This window comes from Jaculus jaculus, chromosome 19 (assembly GCF_020740685.1).
Source record: "Jaculus jaculus isolate mJacJac1 chromosome 19, mJacJac1.mat.Y.cur, whole genome shotgun sequence".
Taxonomy (NCBI): Eukaryota; Metazoa; Chordata; class Mammalia; order Rodentia; family Dipodidae; genus Jaculus; species Jaculus jaculus.
In genome coordinates this window covers 2,038,112-2,051,011 of record NC_059120.1, presented here as the reverse complement: position 1 = coordinate 2,051,011, position 12,900 = coordinate 2,038,112, and the positions used below count along the sequence as shown (strand labels likewise).

At 44.4% G+C, this 12,900-nt stretch overlaps 1 protein-coding gene across 2 annotated transcripts in view; it reads left to right on the top strand.

The window, feature by feature from the left end:
- Nucleotides 1-7,575: 7,575 nt before the first annotated feature.
- The window catches only part of LOC101615234 (cystathionine gamma-lyase-like), a 29,421-nt gene continuing 24,096 nt past the window's right edge, over nt 7,576-12,900 (top strand). The window contains exons 1-2 of one of the 2 annotated variants that reach the window (XM_045138693.1): nt 7,676-7,834; nt 12,562-12,661. In XM_045138693.1, the coding sequence (XP_044994628.1) occupies nt 7,812-7,834; nt 12,562-12,661 (123 nt within the window). In that variant the 5' untranslated portion in view covers nt 7,676-7,811. Of the gene's footprint in view, nt 7,835-12,561; nt 12,662-12,900 lie in introns of both variants that reach the window. The other variant, XM_045138692.1, reaches the window with a different exon arrangement.

Genomic DNA, 12,900 nt, shown 5'->3' with positions numbered 1-12,900 from the left:
ATACATTTGGGTATATTTTATGTGGAAACACTGTCTGACCTTCTAATCTGAAGAAATTGGGCTAAAAATTACAATGAACTGAAGAACATAGAGTCTTAATTAACTTCTTGTTTGACAGGCAACCTGAAGATCACAGGCATGAGGACAATTATGTCAAATATCTGCCATTTCTAATCAGTGACACAATGATTCAATTTTGGGTTCTGGGCACTAATTTATACCTTTCCTAATTTCTGTCTAATCTACTCTTCCTTCTTCCTTTCTTGCTGTCTTTTGGCATTCATTTTCTGTACTAGGAATTGACCTTATAACAAAACATTTTATTATTTTTATTTAAAAATAGTTTTTATTCACTTATTTCAAATTGTTTCAGATTTCATTGTGTTTTTTTCTATATTTTTGCAATTAATTAGTACAACAAGGTTTATTTTTGCAATTAAAAGTCCCTTAACTGGAAGTTAATTTACCATTAAAATATAGGCTGGAAACCTGTTTCCAGTAATTCTCTCAGTGTTTCTATTCTCTTTTCCTGTTAAACAATTGCTCTTTTCTTTCCCTCTTTCTTATTTCCCTTTTCTTAATCTCCGTGGAAGTTTACTCCACAGAAACCTTGTTCCAAACTCCTCCCAGACCTCTAGGGTTCTTGCTGAACACTACATTCCATGAAACACACGTGACCTCATGATGTAAGAAGCCCAGGCAGAATTAGACTCAACGAGCTCTATCACGGGTCATGATGGCTGCACACTTGGTTTGATACCACATCATTCAAGTAGGTTTACTTTGTAAAACCACAGCTTGTAAAATCATTCCTTGTTTGACCTTTGCCCAGTTAGTAACTTCTTAAAGAAAATACCCTTTAAATGGCTGAGATCTTACTGCTAGAGTTAACCATTCCAAGAAAAGTGGACCAAGAGAACAACATTGGTCTCTGGACCTTCTAATCAGAAATCTTTCTTTAGCCTTTCAGAACCTGGACTATCAGATGATCTTCAAACAGCATCAAAGTGTGGGTCAAGGACTGGCTGGCTAATCACATTCTCTAATTAAAAGAAGAGTAATATTTAACATGCAGGAAAATAGCAGTTTACCCAGGGGACAAAAGTCACTTGTAATCACATGCATGTGCAGACCACAGAGAAAGGAAAATGTAGGCAGAATGACAAGGACCCTGGATTCTGGATGCTGCTCAACATGGAGCCCAAACTTCTAGAAATGGTCATTATGACAAAGTTCAGCTGTTTTCTAGATCAGATAGCTTATTGCGATGAAACCTAATCTCCTTCCCAGTGACTCTTCCATCCAAGCACTATCCAGGCCTGACCCTGCTAAGAATTGTAGGTCAGATGAGACCTGCACGTTTGGGCCGATATGCCACAGCCTCCTCAACTCCCATCTCCAAATCCTGGTTATTTTACAGTGAGCAGGACCAAATCATTGTCAGTCACAGGAGGATCTCAACATCTCTGCAAGGAGGAAGAAGGATGTTAGGAAGAGATGTGACCCATTGAGGTGAGCATGTGTGCATTCCAAGTAGAGGAAACACTTGCAAAGTCAGATAAGAAAAGTCTTTTTATATTAATATTAATGCTCTGTAATTTGTGTAATGACCAGAGCTTACTAGGAATGGCTGGAGTCCAGGGAAGAAGATAAGGGGAAGATTGGGGCATGGAAGTAGGTTGGCTCCTGTTGCAATCAGGTTTGCATTGCTGGTAGAAATCTCCCAACATAGAGCACCTTGTGGGAAAAAGAAGTTTATTTTGGCTTACAGGCTCAAGGGGAAGCTCCACACTGGCAGGGGAAAATGATGGCATGAGCAGAGGGTGGACATCACCCCTGGCCAACATAAGGTGGACAATAGCAACAGGAAAGTGTGCCAAACACTGGCTTGGGGAAACTAGCTATAACACCCATAAGCCTGCGCCGCCCCCCCCCCCCCCCCGCACACACACACATAATACACTCCCTCTAGGAGGCATTAATTCCCAAATCTTCATCAGCTGGGAAACTAGCATTCAGAACACCTAAGTTTATAGGGTATACCTGAATCAAACCACCACAGCTCCCAATGGGCTGACCTTGCCATTTCAGTGAAAATGAGGAATACCACCCCAGAATAAAGCTTTATGTATATAGATAACTGAATATGGGAGGTAGGAGGATTGTTGTGAGTTTAAAGTGATTTTCAGGTCAGTATGGGCTAGAGTGACACTCTACCTCATAAGAAAACAACAAGTCTCATAATATCCTTTACAGACTTTTCATTTTTATTTTCTACTGACAGGTTTATATTCTTCTTTGCTTACTAGCCAGGTTTACTTACTAGCTCAGCATTAAGGTAGACATCTCCACTACACCCTCCAAGGCTCAGGGAACCTTGAATATGAGTTGGTTTGAGAAATGTTAGGGTCAAATGATGGGGAGACATGCTTTAGAATGGTTTCTTCCAGTCATTAAGTGGCTATTGAATTTATGAACTCACCGTGACTATAATTACTTGAACAATATTGGTCCCATGAGCATGTCATCATTTGTGATGTACAGGGGCACAAAAAAAGACATCAGAATAGAAGAGGGACTAACTGAAAAGAAGGAGATATTCAGCAGAAGAAAGATGGGGGAAGAGAGGACAAAGGACAGTAATAGGAGGGGATAGTGAACAAAATAGATCATGTACATGTATGAAAATTAGCAATAAAAACATTTATATGGGCTGGAGAGATGGCTTAGCAGTTAAGCACTTGCCTGTAATCCTAAGGGCCCCAGTTCAAGGCTCCATTCCCCAGGACCACGTAAGCCAGATGCACAAGATGGCGCATGAATCTGGAGTTTGTTTGCAGTGACTAGAGGCTCTGGCGTGCCTATTTCTCTTTCTCTCTCTCTCTCTCTCTCTCTCTCTCTCTCTCTCTCTCTCTCTCTCTTTTTCCCTCCCTCTTCCTTTTGCTGTTGCCCTCAAATAAAAAAAATAAAAAATAAAATAAAATAAACATTTATTTAAAAGTTTCACTTTATATATCACTGGATATCAACAGTCTTTTAAACAGTCTAATGAGTACATAGTTGTAATTCATTATAGGATTAATATACATTTGTATGTTAAGAACTGATCACACTTTTTTTTTTCGAGGTAGGGACTCACTCTAGCCCAGGCTGACCTGGAATTCACTATGTAGTTTCAGGGTGGCCTTGAACTCACAGTGCACATCACATTTTTTAAAATCCTTTAGAGACACTATTTCCTATATGTTTTGAGATTTAATGGTTTTTTGTGAAAATTCTACTCTTAAAATGCACAGGGTTTTTGTTGTTGTTGTTGTTGTTGTTGTTGTTGTTGTTGTTGTTTTGAGGCAGTCTGTCACTGTAGCACAGATTGGCCTAGAAACACTTAGCCTGGGTTTTCCAGGTGTAAGCCACCATGGCTGGCAGGCACTTTACATGTCTCTTGTTAGATTTTTATTTGAGACCATACTGTGTAGCTAGCAATATGTGTTGATGTAAAAATCCCCAGACCCAGGCATGGGGGCCCACGCCTTTAATCCCAGCACTCAGGAGGCAGAGGTAGGAGAATTACTGTAAGTCTGAGGCCACCCTGAGTGAAATCCAGTCCAGCCTGGGCTAGAGCAAGATACTACCTCAGGGGGAAAAAAAAGCCCTAGAAAGACTGCTCTGAAAATATAGAGGGGAAAAAGAACTCAGTTTCTCCTACAGTGCCCTCCCAATGCCATCACTTCTGTGATGCCCAAACAGGGGATTCCTTCCTCCAGTGAGAGAACAACTCACTCATTCTCAACAGAAGCCAGCCAGGCTCCTTTAACACATTCCAGTGCTGATGCCATCTACCTGCAGACAGTGCCAGATCTCACATGTTCCCTGGTCTGCTGCCAGCTTCTAAAATCCTATTTTGAAACTAAGAAGTATGATTTGTTAGTAGTTTTACTCTTTTTGCATTTTACAGAAGAAGATGAGTCTTACAAAGGTCAAGTTAGTTGTCCTCTCAGGGTAACAGAGACAGCAGATGATAGATTTGAGTTTCAGACTCAGCTGTGTGACTGCCACTCAAAATTCCTGAGTGGAGCCTTCATTCCATGTGTCAGTCCAACTAAACTCCTTTCCTGTTGTGTGTGTGTGCTTGTGGAGGCCAGAGGTAGACATCAGTGTGTCTCCCTCTAGTTTTTCCACCTTAGTTAGGAAGAGCCTCTGGTGATTCTGAAGCTCACTGACCTGCTAGTCTAACTAGCCAGCAAACCCCAAGGATCCTCCTTTTTCCACCTCCCCAGTGCTTGGATGGCAAGCACACATCACAACGTTCAACATGTTGTATGCATTCTGAGGATTTGAACTCAGGTCCTCATGCTTGTAGGCAAGCACTTTACCCACTGAACAATTTCCCCAGCTCTGTTTTTACTAACTGACAGTAATTATCAATACTTAGGGGATACACTGTGACATTTCAATACAGGTATATAATATATAAAGACAAGATCAAGATGGCTACCCTGCCTATCACCTTAAAGAGTAATTATTTCTTTGTGTTGAAATAGCAAGGGCATAAGAGCTGGTGGTCACCATACATCTTGGCGAGTCAGGGGCCTTTGGAACACAGTCCCCAGACTCTCTTCTCTTGATTTATCATTAGTAATATTCTTTCTGGGCCAGTAACCCTGATTAACTACCTACAAAATTGGAGCTAACTTATTCCTAATTCTGATCAGTATTAGTTGTTGAAAGGTGATATATGTCTGTGATAGAAGAGTTGAACATGAAAGAAAATAAAATGTAAAGGAATTTACTTTCCTGTGCAGATCCATGGTTTCTATTTCCCAAATGGTTATTATATATGTTCATTGATAATTATATATGTTGTTATATGTTAAAATAATGCAATAGAGCATATACTCTTGAAAAGTGGAATCTAAATGTGTTTATTGATTTGCTGTCTTGGAAACGAGACATCATGTCATCTCCTGCCTGTCAACATCCATCCTCTGTTTCTTGGCTACAGAGTAAACATCATGGAGCTGCACAGTAGCTGGCCTGGCTCTGAAGAAGAAATGAAGGACAGCCCAGCCTTCAAGGATGGATAATTAGGATTTTTTTCTTATGTTTTTAAAAATAGCTAAGAGGTAAAAGAATATCCTTGTGCATCTTCAACCATGCATGGGAACACGTCTGAAGGATAAATTCCTGAGTGGACTTTCCAACAAGTTAACTTGTGAGTCACATGAGTACAGTATATTAAAATCTCAATGGATAATCTTATGTCTCCTAAATTTATGAGGGCTTTAGTTTGGAATATGTGGATGAGTACCAACTTTCAAAGAGTCCTTTTTGATAGTAACACTAAAACAAATGGTCATACTTAACACACGTCAGGGTTTGTCAACTACTGCTAGGAACAAGAACTACTTGGAACTGTTTTAGCAACATCTTCTCAAGTGCTCTGTTATGGATAGTTGTCCCATGGATAGTTATCCCTAGCGTGAAATGCACTGCAGCTCACAATGTACTTTTAAGAGAAATACCGATTAAAACAGTGCCTTTTTCTCTATGCACAAAAAGTGAGTTGGTCTCTAGCAGTTAACTTGCCCTTAGGCTATTTGCACACTTGAAAGATGCAAAGTAGTGTCCACAAAGCAGGTAATAAAAGGTAAATTGGAGCTAGAGAGCTGTTAAGGCACTTTCCTGCAAAGCCTAATGAACCAGGTTTGACTTCTCAGTACCCACGTAAAGCTGGATGCACAGTGGCACATGCATCTGGAGTTCGTTTGCAGCAACAGAGGCCCTGGGAGACCCATTCATTCTCATTCTCTCTTTCTCTCCCTCACTCTCTCCTTGTCAATAAGTAAATAAAATATTTTTTAAAAAGTAAATTGTCATCCAGGCTTGGTGGCATATGGTTTTTAAATTATTTTAACTTTATTTTATTTTAGACACAGAGAGAAAGAGGCAGGTAGAGAAAGAGAATGGGCACACCAGGGCCTTCAGCCACTGTCAAAGAACTCCAAGCACATGTGCCACCTTGTGCATCTGGCTTACGTGGGTCTTGGGGAATGGCACTTGGCTCCTTTGGCTTCAAAGGCAAACTCCTTAACTGTTAAGCCATCTCTTCAGCCCAACATATACTTTAATAACAGCACACAGGAGGCAGAGGTAGGAGGATTGCTGTGAGTTCGAAGCCAGCCTGGGTTTACAGAGAGTTCCAGGTTAGAGTAAGACCCTGCCTCAAAGAAACAACAACAACAACAACAAAAGGAACTGAGGAGATGGCTCAGCAAGTAAAAGTGCATGCTTACAAAGTCTGTGTTGCTAAGCATTTCTTTAAAACTGTAAACTTGTAAAGGTTCTTTATATTTTTTTTTTATTTATTTGCAAAGAAAGAGAAAAAATGAGTGAGAATATGAGTGGGTGCACCATCTTGCCACTAAAAATAATTCCAGATACATGCACCACTTTGTGCATCTGGCTTTACATGGGTACTGGGGAATAGAACCCCGGCTGTCAGACTTAGCAAGCAACCACCTTTAACTGCTGAGCCATCTCTCCATTCCCTTGTAAAGGTTCTTTCTTCCTCTTTCTCTCTTAAATTTGCCTGCTAATATTTCAGATATTTGGATAAGACTTTGCAGAAACTGGAATATCCCTAGATTCCCTAGCCCCAGAACAGAAGGCAAGTTAGGTGTCTTTGGGAACGGAGCACTGACCCCTGACGCGGAGGACTCTGAGCGCAGGGGAGCGGCCAAATGTGAGACCGGAGGCTTCGCTTCCTTTTGCCTGCAAAGACGTAACTGTTAATTGTATAACAATGAAAGCATTTGTGTAAACGTCCAGGCTCCCATTTACCCCCGTTGTGGAGAATCCGGACTATGAAAGCTCAGGATGGCTGGAGGGATTGCTCTGCGGTTAAAGGCTAAAGACACCTACTTTGCAAAAGCGAAGGATGTTTGGGGTCTCATTTTGGGTTCAAGATAGAAGGAAGGGAAAGAGAGAGGAAGAGCGCACCTGCATGCCCCAGGCAACAGCAGCGCTGAAAAGGGAGCGAGGGGACCGACCCGAGAGGGCGCTTAAGGGTCCCGGGGGAGCACAGGGCCGCCGCCCCGGGGCACGGGCTGGGGTGAGGTGCCGCAGGCTGTGGGAGTGGCCCTCCCTCCCGGCCCCAGGGCGTCCTCGTGGTCCTAGCAGCAGGGGCTCAGGCGGAGGAGCGGCCCCGGGACTCGCGGGGGAAAGCGCCGGTCGGGGCGGCTGGAGGAGGGCCCGGCGGCTCAGGGCCTCCCGCAGAACTTCGCCAGGACGCCAGCGCTGGCCCTCGCTCCCGCTTCCGGGGGTCACTTGTCCTATCCACGCCGCTGGGCACAAGGCGTGGGGTCAGGGCACCCAGCGACCACAGGCCATCTGTGGGTCCTTCCCGCCCGCAGCCCAGCGCCCAGGCTCCGGGGCCTCGCTCGCCTCCACACTGCGGTTTCTGCCAGGAGCTCCCGGCAACGGCGCCACTGCCCGCCAATGAGCAGCGGAGCCTGCTCTCTCTCTCCGCTGATTGGCCCGATGCGGCCCCTCCCGCGGCTGCCCCGGCTAGCCCTCAGCCGTCCGCGGTGCTGTGTCCAGTGGGTGCAGCGGCTGCGCGGCTGGCCGCTCTTTCCTCCTCGGGGTCATTTGTTCGCAGGGCAGCATGCAGGAACAAGACGCCGCCTGCCCACACGGCTTCCTGCCCACATTCCAGCATTTCGCCACGCAGGCCATCCACGTGGGCCAGGAGCCCGAGCAGTGGACCTCCCGGGCGGTGGTGCCCCCCATCTTCCTGTCCACCACGTTCAAGTATGAGGCGCCGGGCCGGCACGCGGTGAGCTGGGTCTCGAGCGGGCGGGAGGACAGGGCTTCCCACGACAGAAGGCAGGAGAGTGCTCCCCAAGACGACCTGCCACTGTGTTCCCCAAGACTGCAGCTATGATCCCTAAGGCCTGCAGCCGTGCTCCCTAAGGCGACCTGCAGGGCAGGGAGGCTGGCAAGAGGAATGGTGGTCTCACTGCAGCCCAGGCTGACCTGCAGCTCAGGGTGATCCTCCTTCCTCAGCTTCTCCAGTGCTGGGATTGAAGGCCTGTACCATCACACCCAGCTAAGTTTTTTTTTAATGTTTTAAATTGGCTTATAGAGACATAAATTCATTCCTTCTGGCGTTTTCAAGGATTTTTATTCCTCTCCCACCCTCCTTTCCCTCTTACCACCAGTTCACCTCTCTAGGTCACTTTATCATATTGCCTGCCCTTCCCCCTCCAGCTCATCTCTGTACTCACTTTTGGTTGCAATTCTGTGATGTTGCTTTTGATAAGCAGGACTTGGAGGAACAGTGTGTCCAACTTGCTGTACACATTTACAAGTAAATTCATGTGATCTTGGTGAATTTTCAGTTAAAGAATAAGCATTTATGGAGGGTGTGGTGACTCACTCCTTTAATTCCTGAATTCAGAAAGCAGAGGTAGGAGAGTCACAGTAAGTTTGAGGCCAGCCTGGGATACAGAGTTGCAGGTCAGCCTAGGGTAAAGACCCTGCCTCAAAACAAAAAGAGGAGCTAGAGAGATGGATCAGCAATTAAAGGTGCATGCTTGCAAAGTCTGCTGGCCGGGGTTTGATTTCCCAGTAACTAAAGCCAGATGCACAAAGGGACACATGTGTCTGGAGGTGGCTTACAGTGGAAAAAGACCCTGGCACACACATTCTCTTTTTATCTCTCCCTCCACCTCTCTCTCTCTCTCTCTCTCTGTCTTGCTCTGTCCTTGTAAATAAAGAATACTTTTAAAAATACAAGCAAAAATGGGGCTTATAGCTTCTTTAAAATTACATTTAGCAGCAAAAACTAAAGCTCTACTAAGGAGTCATTTTGTTAAGTAAAAGATAACCACATAAACTACCTAGAAGTAAGATGAGTCCCAAAAGCTATTGGGGACCTAATATGTGTAAAATATATACTTAAAACATATCACATGTTTTTTATGTAGCCACACATCCAGTCCTAACCAGCACCTCTTCTGAACACAATTCTCATTTCTCAGATTAAATGGCTGAGATGTCGGCTTGGTCAGCAACTAGCCCAAGGCTCATGGCGGGATCCCCACTCCTCAGCACCACACACTTGATGGGGCTCTGCTGTAACAAAGCTAGTCGTTGCCCAGCCCGTTGCATCATTTCAGCAGTGGCTATGTGATTAAGAGCACAAGCCATATGTCAGAGGACACGGGCTTGAATTTTGTCATCACTTGTTCCCAACTGGGTAATCTCAGGAAGTTATTGAACCCATGCAAGCAAGCCTAGGTTTGATTCTGTGCAAATGGGGATAATAATAGAACCTACCACATACTTTATGGTATGTACATACAGGTACTTTGTTATTTCCTAGTATCCACTTTTACAGTATTTCCATGACAACGACCAGGTCAGAGAGCAGAGCAGGCTGTGTGTGCACTGATCCAGGCTCAAATGTGAAGGATTTGTTAACCCTGGGAGATAGCCTTCTTGCTAAGCATGGCTTCTTCCTGGTTCTTGGGTCTTGGAGTATTTAAAAGTTGCCTAGTGGTGGGGACCAGGCAGCAGCTCTCAGATGTACTGCTGACATAGGAGGAACACACCAGGCCCCTGCTCACTATCTGCAGGCCTTTGGCCAGCTCCCTGGCTCACAGAGCCCTGAGCCTGGAAGGCCAGCCGCCTAGGCAGAGGCCCTAGGCCAAGACACAGGGTAGGAGGAGACAGGACCAAATGGAGGGCGGGCCTACCCTGGGAAATATGATCTCTGTTGGAAGGAAGCTCTGTGAAGCCTGGCTGTCTTGTCTGCTGCCTGCTCCTGTGGGTACTCCTATGGGGGGGGGGGGGGGCTGACTCGGACACAGCTCATCTTCTTCCGCTCAGCTCAGCTGCTTATCAGCTTCCCCTGCCACTATGTTATGGCTTCTATAATGCTCCATGTGCACCTGCAGGTTCCTATTAACATCTACTGAAGACCATACCTGACAAAACACGAGGGACCGTGGCACCTGTCTGGCAAGTGTGAAGCACTCTGAAGGAGGTGACCTGGACACACACTTATGTAGCCTTAAGAAAAGAACCCAGAAACGGAGCCTTTGCCCAGTAGTGCCTTCCAGGGTGGGAGTGGGGGTAGCCTGTAGTTGGAGCAGATGGAAAAATCACAGGATGAGGCTGTCTCCTTGGAAATGGAAATGGCCTGAGTAGTGCTGACCTCTTGCTTCAGAGTGGTGACTAAGGGCTTCCATATCTGAATGAGTCCATGGGTTGAAATTCAGCCCCGACCACTGCTCTCTCCAAGGATGAGGGTCTGTCCTTGTCCTGTGAAAAGAACACTGTGGGAAATTCTGGTGGTGTTGAGAAATCTTGAAGAGGACTGGCTAGGAAGAGGGCCCAGAGCCATGGACAGCCATATAGGTCAGTGCCTCAAAGGAGAGACCTGGATGTCAGTTCAGCCAGGCCATCCACAACCATGGGATATGGGATTCTTTAAGGGTGAACTACCAAGGGCTTCTGACAAGCCAGGCACTGAGTTGAAGCGCTCTCTCTCTCTCTCTCTCTCTCTCTCTCTCTCTCTCTCTCTCTTGCCTGTGTGCTGAGCTGTCCCAGATGCTATACATCATCATGAAGTTGTCTGGAAAGACGAGGCAAGATGTAATGTCCTTTACCTTTTATACGCCATGTTTTCCAATCAAACAACAGAATACAAGAAATAGTTTCAAGTATAAAAGTACTTCAAATGGTCAGCAGTAATATTGGGGTTATTGGCTCTGCCTCATTTGAAATTAGCAAATCTCTCATGCAAAAGTTAAAGTACAAACAGACCAGTAAAAACAGTGGGTTAACTTTTTAATGCCTATTTATTTATTTGAGAGATAGAGAATGAATCAGCACTCCAGGACCACTGCAAACAAAGTCCAGATGCACGCAGCACTTTGTGTATCTGGCTTTATGTGGGTATTGGAGAATCAAACTATGGAAGTCAGGTTTTGGAAGAGATACCTTTAACCACCAATTCCTAGTAGGTTAACTTAAAAAGTTGTATTAGAATGGTTCTTTTGCATTAAGTCTGGATGCATACAGTTCAGCCATTCAGTTCCAGCTTCTATTTGTATGGACCAGATAAATCTCACTGGTTGGTAGGGAAGGAAATTTTTGAGCATGTTTTAAATAGCTGGAAAGAGGCTCAGAACTGGGAAACCCTTTCAGGAAACAAATGGTATTTTTAGCATATATCTAATGACAGCATAAGGATTTAGTAAAGTTGTTTACATGTCTCAGATACCAGTTTTAAAAGGCTACTATCACAGATGCTTGTCTCTGATCACCTAATGGAAATGGATTTTTTTAAGTCCACCCACTTTATTTATTTATTTACTTACTTATTTATTTATTTATTTATTTGACAGAGAAAGAGGGAGAGAGAGAGAATGGGCACGCCAAGGCCTCCAGCCACTGCAAACGAACTCCACATGTGTGCGCCCCCTTGTGCATCTGGCTAATGTGGGTCCTGGGGAATCGAATCTGTGTCCTTTGGCTTTGCATTCAAATGCCTCAACAGCTAAGCCATCCCTCCAGCCTCACCCACTCCACTTTTTAATTAAGTTTTGCTCAGTTCATGGTGGACTGTTACCATGTCTGCATTTCATAAAATAATTTTGATTTTCAGCTAAGTTTTCTCTCACTTCTTTCTGTCTTTCCATTTGAATGAAGTTTAACTGGAAGCATTATGGCAGGGTTTCAATATTAATATTGGAGTAATCTTCCCAAACTAGAAAGCCGAGCAGTGTTATTCTAAGTCAAAAGGTCAATGAGTCTATTTTATGAAGCTCAGATACATAAAAGCAAATCAAATAATACCCTTATAAAAGTTCTCAGGTCCTAGGAATCAAAGTCACTTTTACATTAAGATTCTTTGCTTAAATAACTCCTCTTTGATGTAGTTGATGACTTTAATAAAGGTCATTTAAGAGTGTATTTTTTTTAGGGACTCCTGGACAGAGAGTCAGAAACAACCGTTTGGGCTAGGCATGGTGGTGCATGCTCTTTACCCAGCAATCAGGAGGCAGAGGTCAGAGGATTGCTGTGAGATGGAGGCAACACTAGAAGTACAGAGTGAGTTTCAGGTCAGCCTGGGCTACAGTGAGATCCTACCTCAAAAAAACCCAAAAACCTGCCATTTGGGGAACAACTTTGCATATATCATTTAAACTCTGTGCTAAGTTACTAGGCTGTCTACTATTTCAGTGTTTTGAGAAGATGAATAAAGCCTATTCAGTATAATAAAAAAAAATTGCTGAGATTCAGATGAAATTAGTAAACTAATTGTTGTAGTTCACAGACCTTGGCTAGGCTTTGAAAACTGCCATTGTGCCCCATGAGGCAAAGCAAGTTCTAAGAGTCTTAGTCCTTCCTTTGCAAAGTAGCATTCTAGGAGAATTTCTGCAATGGGCACACAATTTCTACAGATAGGTATACATTCAGGAAATGAATGATATTTCCAGCATGAATGTGTTCACAATCTCAGCTCCAAACCTGTATTCGTTCCTCATGCAGGCCAGCTGTGAGGAGCTTAGGGATAGAAGTTCCATGCTTCCAGAGAGCAAGCAGGGATGGTAAACCCACAGGACTGTGCTCAGAACCTCCAGCAGTTCAGGTAAAAGCACTACAGGGAACTTGAAGGGAGGCATGACAAGCATCTAATTCTTCAGATCCATTTGAAAAGCAAGGAATAGGCAAGGTGATCTGACAGGGAAATAAGTTTCTCTACACCCCAAAGTTAAACATATGCAATGAAGATTTGTGGAAGCTTGGGATTCCCTCTATGCATTTCGAGAGGATGGGAGGTGGTCCTGGCAGGTATAGCAGTGAGCGGCAAATGTTGAGGAAAGCCAG